Source organism: Pelecanus crispus, chromosome Z (assembly GCF_030463565.1).
Source record: "Pelecanus crispus isolate bPelCri1 chromosome Z, bPelCri1.pri, whole genome shotgun sequence".
In the NCBI taxonomy this organism is placed as follows: domain Eukaryota; kingdom Metazoa; phylum Chordata; class Aves; order Pelecaniformes; family Pelecanidae; genus Pelecanus; species Pelecanus crispus.
This window is the reverse complement of record NC_134676.1, coordinates 68,536,991-68,548,285: the sequence shown is the minus strand read 5'-3', so window position 1 is coordinate 68,548,285 and position 11,295 is coordinate 68,536,991. Positions and strand designations below refer to the sequence as shown.

Genomic DNA, 11,295 nt, shown 5'->3' with positions numbered 1-11,295 from the left:
CTATGGCAGCTACTAGGAAGAAAATTAACTCTATCCCAGCCGAAACCAGGACAATGCTTATTGGATGATTCTGCTCACTGTTCTTTCCACAAGTTTATCCAGTGTTTAATCTTTCTCTCCATTTTAATCTGTGCTCAGTTTCTAACAAAACTTCCATAAAGATAGGAAGAAATTTTGAGTCAGACATTGCAGTACTCAACCAGCTGGCTCTGTGAATGTGTTAGATATATCAGATTCCTTAGTGACAATATAAATTGAAGAGAAAATAAAATTAATCCATGGAATGCGAGTAACAGGAGACTCAACAAGGCTGAGATCACAGCTTTGCTTTCCTATAACTAAGCTTCATTCTGTTACCCTTGTCAATTTTTCCTTTACTAAATTTCTTACTAAATGCTTTGTACCTTTTTAGCTCCTCAGTTCTGTTCCCCCTTTTCCAAAATTTATTTTTAAATGCCTCTGTCTCCAGTCTAGGAAATATATTACTTTCTCCTACTTTGTATGAGCTTTGCTCTTCACTCCTTTTCTTTTGGATGTTTTCATAACTCCATCTTTTTTGCCTCCTCTCTTGAACCACTGTTTGCTTGTTACACAAGCATTGTGATACCCTTCTAAGCATGGAGGAAGTGTAATTTGCCACATCTGTGGCTTAATTTAAAATGTAGACATCTGTCTGATCTCTGCAAATACCTTTGTACTTCTTTGGTCTGTCGTGTTCTACATGGGTAGGATATGTGGACTGTGCTGTTGCATACTTCACCAGTATGCTGTAAATAGCTACAGCTTTACTTAATTCTTGTTTCTTTTTTCATTTTTAGGCATATGCCTCAGGATGTGATATTGTGGTATTGGGGACTGACTTTGAAAGATTACAGATAATCCCTGGAGCAAAACATGGAAACATTCAGGTGGGATGTGTGGACTGTTCAATGCAACAGGGGAAGGTATGTAGAGCAGTGTTTTTAATAATGTTCTAGCAATGTCATGTTAAGCACCTTCTCAAGTGTGGATACTTGCAAGTTAAAGGAAATACAGAAGAGTGAATAGTAAAATGGCTGATTGCTTCATGCCTTTATTTGCAGTAGGCAGCACTGTGAATGTGAAATAGTAGCCATAGATAAAGGATTGCAGAAGATACGTAGGGCTGCACAGGGAGATACAGATACGCACAGGGCTGCATAGAGAAGATAGCAAGAATTTGACTGGAAGATGAGTAAGGTGGGGAAGCAAAGGTAGTCTATTCACTATGGCTTCACAATCCTGGGCATGTCATTGACATGCTTTGACATGTTAGTGTCTGGCAGCAGATGAGTGGTTCCACAAAAGTCACTTTCAGGTCCTCCAGGAAAATGATATCCCTTTCAAGCAATTCATAAAAGCTTAAAATTGCTCTTGGACAGGGTTTTGCTTTCTTCAATTCTCAGCTTTTCTTTTTCTTACGTAGGTAAACTAGATCTGAATTGTTGTATTTTAGAAACTGTTAGGTTTAAAGTCCTTGTTACGGAGGTCTTTCTTGATTTGTTCTGTCACAGAAAGAAATAACCAGGTAACTATCTGCTGGGATGTCACAGTGTGATTAAGCTGTTTGCCAATTTAGTAGAAACTGTGTCTGGGTACATTTGGCTCATCTAAGAGGGTGTTTTTACTTTATTGCTTTCTTTAAGCCTTTCCTAGTGAGGAGGTAACAGCCTTTGCACATCACTGCAAGCCTTATGAGTTGATGAGAGCTTTGGCTAGATTCTGGTGTCCATCTTGAGACAAGACTTCTGCATGGAAACCAGTTCATGTTTGCATGTGAAGTCTATGATGATGGTCCCCAGCCACTCTCTGTTCCTGCTTTTTAATGTTTGAGTGATGAACTCTTGCAATGGTAGTGAAGGAACATAAATGAAAATGAAGAACTGTTCTCCTCTCTGTCTCTGGTACCTCATAGCCATAAAGACTGCATGTGCTTCTCCATTGGCTGCTGTTAACTAGAAAGTTTTTTTGAGTTCACTGGCCATGTATTAGCAGATGGTGAAATACACATGCAGATCACATATCATAGTTAATCTTAGAAAATTTTTCAGCAAACTTGCAAGGTCACCTTGACTGCACAACAGAAGTTCTATATGCATTTAAATGACAAACTGTCCTTGAACTGTAAAATAACACATATGAATATATCAAATGATAAGCCTACTAAGCTTTAGAATTTTTTCGTTTCTTAAGTAGACCTATGTGGTCATTTTGATTCTGCAAGTTGGTACTGTTTGCTGTTAGCAATTAGACTAGATGTATTTGCAGGGTGCTGAAATACTAAGCAGTGAATGGCTAGGAATGTACTTATTGACCGGACTGATCAATACATTTCCAGTTCACTGTTGCAAGGATGGAATTTCCTCGTACAGCTTCTTCATCAGTATTGACACGCAGATTTCTCTTCAGTTTAGCTCCAGATTATTCTTTGTTGTTTAAAATCTATAGGAAGAAGCAGAATGCAAATAATGCCTGTTTAGGCTGCAATTTTGAACCTTTCTAGAAAGCATCCAGTTATAATTTGTAGTTTAAGAATTGTATACCTTTTTAATTTTTTACTTTACGGAGAACTGCTATCAAGCATTTTCTCCATAATAGCTGGCTTTTACTCTCTTTGAAGGATCTCAGTCATTCTCCCTTTGGATGACAGAATTGGTTTGTGAAAGAGTTATTTTCTAGTCATGAAAGTAATGAGTTGAAATTTTTCTCCATTCTTGCCCCCTAAATCTAGTTTATTGGGAATCTAGTGCCTTGTCAAGCTAATTTGCAGTAGCAACAGCTTAGAAGTTCATGTATGACCCATGTCTTTTGCCTTTGAAGGATGGGGGAACGTGGCAGCATCTTTTCTCTTTCTCGTCTAGTTTTGGAGATAAACTTAATTCTCTGTCTCCACGAATGAGATGAGGGGGAAAAAAATGGATGAGAATTTTTAATCATGGCAAGAAACCATGTATGTGTATGTTTATATTTACATGTGTTTGTATATAAACTTCTAAAAAAAGTCTCCCATGGATTTGCAAGGACTAGTTTCATAAACAGGACAATTTAATCTTAGGCCACTGAATCCAGTCTCTTGCCCTTGTTTGTAGGCAATTTGGTAATCAACAATTTATTTTAAGTGGGTGCCATACTTGATCTTCTCTCACACAACGTGAGCTACAAGCCTCTTTCCACTTCCTCTAGTGACCATAACAATTAAGGCCAAGGCTTTTAATGATAACTTGACAAAACTTTTATTGTTTTCGTGGTTTGACTTGCGCAAATTTCTAATAGGGTACAAGAAGGTGGTCTTAGCTTCAGATCATTTGAAATGTTTGATCAAAGTTGTTTGCATCATGGCTGGTGACTGCAGTGTTACAATGTACATGAAGTGTTTTCTTTATAGAACAAACTGTTTACTGATGTCAAAGAAAAATGTAGGTACTAATTAAAAAATCAATTTAGTTTATATGATAATAGGTTACCTGTAGAAAATTGCTAAATTAAAAGCAAGCCCAGTAAGTTTGTTAAATAAGACATTTTTAAATAAGGCCTTTTTCTTTTTGTAAGTAGAACTACTAATTATTTTGAGTGTGAAAGCTCAATTTTGAATCCAGGGTTTATATTTCATGAACAGGGTGGGGCTTTTTTGTTTGTTTTTTTAATAGGCAGTCTGTAGGTTCCTTTCAAAGGAACTGTGATTGTTTTATTTTCTGCTGTTTGGTAGTGAGTGATAATGCAACTTCAAGTTACAGACCTTTTGATGAATGAGAAAAATATTGAGGGCAATATGGAAGCCTGGTGGAGAAAAATATAAGTGTATCAAGAAACTATTTGGATTATACTAAAACTTTATAAAATGAGACCCTGATGCTGCCAGTTACTTACCTAATTTGGACAAAGTGGTGAGGGTGGACAAAGCTGTTGCCCCAAGGGCTAATGCTTTATTCTTATATGGTGGTGCAAGTATTATAGAGTCATAGAAAGGTTTGGGTTTCAAGGGACTTTTAAGGATGATCTAGCCCAACCCCCAGCCACTGTGGGCAGGGACATCTGTCACTAGATCAGGTTGCTCAAAGCCCCATCCAGCCAGACCTTGAATGTTTCCAGGGATGGGGCATCTACAGCCTCTCTGGGCATCCTGTTCCGATGTCTCACCATGCTTATCGTAAAAAACTTTTTCCTTATATCTAATCTAAATCTATTCTTTTATTTTAAAACCATTACCCTTTGTCCTATCACTACAGCTCCTGATAAAAAGTCTTTCTCCGTCTTTCTCCATCTTTCTTGTAAGTCCCCTTTAAGTGTTGAAAGGTTGCAATAAGGTCTCCCCAGAGCCTTCTCTTTTCCAGGCTGAACAAGCCCAACTCTCTCAGCCTTTCTTCATAGCAGAGGTGTTCCATCCCTCCGACCATTTTTGTCGCCCTCCTCTGGGCCCACTCCAACAGGTCCATGTCTTTCTGGTGCTGGGGACACCAGAGGTGGATGCAGTGCTCCAGCTGGGGTCTCACTAGAGAAGGAGAATCACCTCCGTCGTCCTGCAGGCCACCCTTCTTTTTATGCAGCTCAGGATGCAATTGGCTTTTTGGGCTGCAAGAGCACATTGCCAACCCATTTTCAAATTTTCTTCCACCAGTATCCTCAAGTCCTTCTCCTCAGGGTTGCTCTCAATCCATTCGGTCCCCTAGTCTGTACTGATACTGGGGATTGCACAAGGTGCAGGACCTTGTACCTGGCCTTGTTGAACTTCATGAGGTTCACATGGGCCCACTCCTCAAGCCTGTCCAGGTCCCTCTGGGTGGTGTCCTGTCCCTCTAGCAAATCAGCTGGCACCGCTCATCTCGGTGTCATCTGCAAACTTGCTGAGAGTGCACTTGATCCCACTGTCTATCATTAGGAATGACTGTAACCTTTCTCTTACAACTCAGTAAGGCATCTCTGCACATCTTATTTCTTGTAACAGGACTTGGGACTACAACAGACATTTGGTTGCTATCTGGGTGATTATCGTGGTGGTTTGGGAAATTCTTCAACACACAGATTGGCATTACTCTTTTTGGTGGCATGCTGCTCAGTGAGGACTCGTCTGAGTGGCTGTGTCATTGTGGAAGCCAGTGGAAACTTTCAGGGGCTAGCAGTTGCTCTGGTCACTATTTGTTTAGCATTTTGGCATGCTAATGTTAGTTTGTCTTAAAAACCCACTAAACAATAAAAAAATGGAAGAACTGTCCACACTTGGGAAAATGGAAAAATGTAGTTAATATAAGTTTATATAAACTTCTTGCTGTTGGGGTGTGGAATGGAATTACGAGAATAAAAGAGGAAGTGTCACAGTTAAAGAGAATTAGAGAGGGCAAATACTAGCCTGAGATGTAAGGAAAAAGTTTCTTCAGGCACTTTGCAACTGTGACAAAATTATTCTTGGCATTTTTGGGGCAGGCTGAGGTTTAGGTTGTTAGTGTGATAGACATTTGTTTAACTATCTGTTCTTTTTAATGCAGAAGGTTTCTCTTGAAGCTATGGATCTATGGATTTTACGATCTGTATGGATCTGTACATTTGTACAGATCATGTACATCTGTAACGGATCTGTAAATAATGTTAACAACTTAGGTATTACAGTTTAGTGCTTTTTTTTTGTTCCTTAAAGCTGTTGTGGCTGATACTGAAATCAAAATGTATTTTATGAAGTGACTCTGACTTTCTTTAATGTTGTTAAAGGAAAAACTGTGAATACTTTCTGATGCAGAATTTCACGGATATAGGAAATTGGCTGTTATACCAGAACTGTAGATGTGTTCCTTTTAACATCAAGCGTCACTTCAAAATGCAGGATGTCCACTATGCATGACCTACGCAAACTCCTTCATTTCTGTAAATCTATATTTCAGAGTAGTTTCAGGCAACATTGCCTTGTGACAGCACTCTCAGACTCTCTGCCTGAGGTCTTTAACATACATTTGGCTTGTTTTGGCTCCTCTTAGCGAGACATTTAAGTTTGTTTTTATGTAGATACCTTGAGATAAAATACTCTTAATTTTATCTTAATGTAAGTTTGGGGTGGCTGATACCATTGACAGAAGAAGACTTTGAAATACCAATTAAAGCTGACCATACTGCAACTTTTTTTTTTTTTTAAATATTTTATGTTAGCATTTGGTAGTTCTTCTGTTTTCCAGTTCTCTGCATTGTGTTTAGCTTGTGTAGCTCGAGTCTTCTGAATTAACTTTTTATAATGTAGCATGTTCTTATGCCAGAGAAGTCCGCAAAAGTACCCTGAACCGATTTCTGAGAATGTCAACTCAGCAGACTTCTTTGAGTCTTTACCTAATTTAATGTGGAAAGAATATTCATGATAGATCTGATCTTAAGAAAAAAAAAAGTGTTTATGTCCACCTGTACTGTCAGTAGTTCACCAGGACTAATGTGTAAAATAAGAAATGTATTATTGTTATCATCAACGCTTGCTTCATGATTTTTGCTAGATGTAATTTTTCTGTTATTGAAAGGGAATATGGATGTGAGCTTCAAATTTATCTAGAGGAAGAGTTAAAAGTAGAATCAACAATTTGCATTTTATTCTTGTTTGTTCTATAGCTTGTTTCTTCTATGTGTGTTTACGTACATATAAATATAAATTGCTTTAGATTGCAGCTTCTTATGGAAATGTGATTTGTATCTTTGAGCCAGTTAGCCTCTTGAAGCAGAACAGCAGTCATCATAATGTAAGTAATTCGTCACTCCTTAATTAATTTACTCAGTTATATAGCCTGACTCATTTTTCTAGTTTGCTTTAAAGCTGAAGATTTCTTTGATGTCATCTTTTAATGCTAGAATAAAATTGAGAGATAAAATGGTCCTTGGGAAATGAAATGGTAGGAGAAGGGCAGAGATGTGTTATTTAAAATAGGTTTAAAAGAGGTTTTACTATAATGCTTCATATTACAGATTTATCTAACAACACCCATTTGTAACTGAAGAATACTGGAACCCAAAAAGGTGTGTGTGCCCCTGCTCTCCAAAGAGCACAGCTGTTACAATAGGAATTCCTTTTTGAACCATCCTGTGTAGCCTTTATGTCCTGATGTGTTTTACAATTCTTATTTTAACTTTGGTTTACGAAACTGCATGCTCTTTGTCAAATCTGTAATAGTTTCAAAAAGCCTGTGGCTTTTTTAAAATATCTGACCGAATGCTTACACTTCACTGTTACAATGCTGAATACAAACAATATTTACTCTCTTGATGGCATGGCTTAGTCTCGGTGACAGTGGTTTAGTGAATTAACGGCCAGAATCTTAATTTCTGGCTAATAATATGGTTTTGAGCAAGTTGTTTGACCATGCTTCTTACATGGAGAGGATTACTCTTACCATTAGAAGCATTAGAGTCTAACTGAAATCAGTCTGATGATATGAGTGCTTTGACAGCAGTTGCTCAAGGAGCTTCTGTCTCCCTCTTCAGGGGTTTGGTCTCTCCATTTGTATTAATAATTTGTTTATAATGCTGTATAATGAATTCCCTTCTTTATACTAACCAGCTCAGTCATATGGTTCCTGGTGTACCTGTAAACCAGTGGTATTTTATATATTAATTAAATAGCTGGTATTGAATATATATATTAAAAAATATATATTTTATACCACTGAAAAGCAGTGGAATAAAATAATGGTAAAATGTGAAATCTTATGCTCATATGAACTTTTTGGAAGTACTGCTTTCTTTTTTGATCATTGGAGCTATTGAATCCATCCTGAATGTTTTTCTGTAGCAGTAAACACTACACACCTTGAAACTTCAAAGTTAGTGTAGTAACTGTAAGCAATAGAGGAAGCACTCCCTACCCATGATTTGCTTTCAAATATTTATAATTGAAGAAATGTTCTGTTAGTTCATATTGCAGTTAACCTTTATGCAATAATTTCCAGCATATTTAGGTTGTTGTAAGATTGCCTCTGTCTTTGATTTACTAGAATGTTCAGGATCTTAAAAAAAAAAAACAACAAAAACACCAAAAAGCAGCTTCAGAAATATTTCATTTAGATGTTTATCTGCAGGTGGTACTTACCGTTTTCTACCAAACTTCTGAAAGTTACAACTTTAGTTGTTAAATTTAACTTTCACATCTATTGGCTTGATATTTTTGGAGTGGGGGATGATTACTTTAAAAATGTCTGTCTTTGTGAATTAAGAAAAAAAACCCTGTTAGCTCTTAATATTATTTCCAGTAATGATTTCAGTTTCTTTTATAATTCAAAGCATCAAAACTTTGCAAATCATTAGTAAACCAGACCAGATAAATATTTTGTGAATTTAATTCTCAGCTTGTTCCAGTGAATGAAGTAATCATGCAAAATCTGAAGATAGTTGACCGTCTTGTATATTAAAGAAAAAGCAGGGGGGAAAGTGTCATATATGTTATCTTGACCTTATTGAAATCCTTTAATTCAACAATAGTACTGATGTCAAACACCAGGAGCGTTTAGTGTATTTCATTATTGAAATAGCTTTTTTTTTTTCCTCCCCAAACTAAAATTAGACTTTCCTTTAAAAAAATCTCACACTCTGATGATAATTGTGTATAGTGAATTTTTTTAGCTACATTTTTAAAACAAGGTTAGAAACTTCTGTTTGGTCAGATTAATGGAAAGCTATTTTGTTTAAAAGTTGGAGAGTGCAGTGAAGATGCACTATTTCTATTATAAGAGGGGAAAGAAGTGTTTTAATGCTAATGTTTGTGAATACTTAAAATTTCAGACATTACATTATCAGTGGCAGAAGAATGCTCAAATCTTATTGGAAGCCATAGCACATAATTTAACGTGGGATCCCACAGGTAAGAATAGAATAAAAGAAACACCTAACTATTTGATACCACAACTAATTTTTTATTTAAATTTCACTGTTCTTTGGGGACAAGGAAGAGATTTTTGTTGTGTTCTAGTGTGGTAGAGAACACCAAAGTGGAGTGAGGTCTACCTTTTGTCACTTGTTATAGGAGAACCAAAATGTTAGGTGCATCTGTATGGTCTTACTTGATTATCCTAATCTCGGCAGTAGCTAGTGTTTAAAAACATGGCCTAAATGGTAAGTGTTTGTTGTGAAAGAGGGGCATGTATAGTAGCTGTAGGTGTTTCTTTTAGAGAATAACTACTTTGAAAATTTGATTAATTTTAATTATTTGAACTGTATTTAGATACTCAAATCAAAATGTCTTACAGTATGTGAGAGTATCTTCCTGCAAGATTGACCCAATCTGTATCCATGTAGGGGAATGTATAAAAGGCACACTGCTGTTATAGTAACTTTGCTACAGAAAAGGTGTTGAGATAGTATCTGGCATTTTTTGTTCTGCAGTTTCAGCTTTCTAGAAGTGGGGTTTTTTTCCTCTCACTTTATAGAAGTCTGTATTTTGCTATTTGTTTTGTAGTTATATTGTTTTAAATATTTGCTTTAGGCACTCGCCTTTTGACTGGTTCCAGTTGTCTTCAGCTTTGGTCCAACGTTCCTTTAGAAAACCCTTCTGACAATGACAATACTGAAAGAACAGATTTTGGACTTGGAGAATGGAGGTGTATCTGGCAGTGCAAGTAAGAGACTCGTTTAAAGACAAGTAATTCCTGTTTCCTTACTGATTCATACCTTCCTGATGAAATACTTAGTGTAGTTCAATGAACTCCTATTCTATACTGTTACTTGATAAATATAATTGATACGATAAATTTGAATCATAATTCCCTTGAATGTGTGACACTTGTTTCTTCCTACAAAATCAGTTGTAGTTGTTTTTGGGGTAGTTTATGTTCTTAGGCAGTTCTTCAATTATATTGAACGCTAGTAAAATACTGAGGGAAGGCTGCTATTGAGACTGTCCCAGTAGACTTTGTTCCTTGTACAGGAATTAAGGTGAAAGCTGTGTATTTGAAAATTACTGTGCTTGCAGGACTGAGTGTACTGCACCTTTCTTTCCTTTTCACACATCTCCCCCCTTTCACATGCCTTTTACTTTCTCTGTGTTTATACTGTATATTTGGAACAGTCATGCAAAGATGGATGCATTCTGTTCTACTGTTTTATCTCTGAATGCTCTTCTTGTGTTCATGTTGATTAATCATTTTAATTTTTGTGTCTGTATATTAGTACATTCATGGTCCTTCCTGCCATAGGAAGACTTTTCTAATACATCAGACATCAGGTGCACTGTTCACTTGGGACCAGTGTATCATAGAATCATAGAATGCTTTGGGTTGGAAGGGACCTTTAGAGATCATGTAGCGCAACCCCCCTGCAGTGAGCAGGGACAGCTTTAACCAGATCAGGTTGCTCAGAGCCCTGTCCAACCTGACCTTGAATGTTTCTAGGGACGGGGCCTCCACTGCCTCTCTGGGCAACCTGTTCCAGTGCTTCACCACCCTCATGGCAAAAAACTTCTTCCTTATATCCAGTCTAAATCTATCCTCCTTTAGTTTAAAACCATTATTCCTTGTCCTGTCACAACAGGCCTTGCTAAAAAGATTGTCCCCATCCTTGCTATAGCCCCCCTTTAAGTACTGAAATGCTGCACTAAGATCTCCTCGCAGCCTTCTCTTCTCCAGGCTGAACAACCCCAACTCCCTCATCCTGTCCTCGTAGGAGAGGTGCTCCAGCCCTCATCATATGGCAGTATCTTTAAAGAAGTCTCCCAAAGTGGCTGGCTGGACAGACCCACCTGAAATTATTCTTTATGAAGCATTTGGCATTAATTGGGTAGTTCTCTGCATGTACCTGAAAAAATCCTTTTTTATTTCTTCAGTTGTTCCTTTTTCTGTGTACTCTCTAACATTTATCAAGTATGCGTTTAAAATCCCAAGACCATCCAAATGACAACTCTTCCTTTGAATACGATGGACTTTCTAAATAAAAGAAGTTGAAGACTTGCTCAATTTATTAAGACGCCTTTGGATCCTCATGTCTCAGCCTAATAAGAGGAGAAGTGAGCCTGTAGACAGAATGCTGTGGGTATGGTTTTAGAATGTGGGGTTGCAGTAACAGTAGTCCAGATCTTACAGATACTACTTTTTCCTCTGTCCCTTCAATAATATGTTTTGCATTTGTATCATAAACCTTACAGAAGTCTTCATAGCTCTCCATCTGTTTGCCTCTTTTAAACTTTTGTGGAGCAGAGAGTGCTGAGTGTTGTGTACTTTGAACTAGTAGGTCCTGGAAAGTGTCAACAGAACTTGCTTTGTCAGTTCACCTTTTATGCCTGTATGTCTTCTGGCATTTGTACTTCAGTTAGATTTAGAATAGGTTCTTCTT

At 37.2% G+C, this 11,295-nt stretch overlaps 1 protein-coding gene across 3 annotated transcripts in view; it reads left to right on the top strand.

Moving 5' to 3' along the window:
• The first annotated feature begins 822 nt into the window (after positions 1-822).
• Positions 823-11,295, top strand: part of DMXL1 (Dmx like 1) — a 77,582-nt gene continuing 67,109 nt past the window's right edge. For 2 of the 3 annotated variants that reach the window (XM_075725933.1, XM_075725932.1), the window contains exons 1-4: positions 893-944; positions 6,645-6,722; positions 8,755-8,833; positions 9,455-9,587. In XM_075725933.1, the coding sequence (XP_075582048.1) occupies positions 930-944; positions 6,645-6,722; positions 8,755-8,833; positions 9,455-9,587 (305 nt within the window). In that variant the 5' untranslated portion in view covers positions 893-929. Of the gene's footprint in view, positions 945-6,644; positions 6,723-8,754; positions 8,834-9,454; positions 9,588-11,295 lie in introns of all 3 variants that reach the window. The other variant, XM_075725934.1, reaches the window with a different exon arrangement.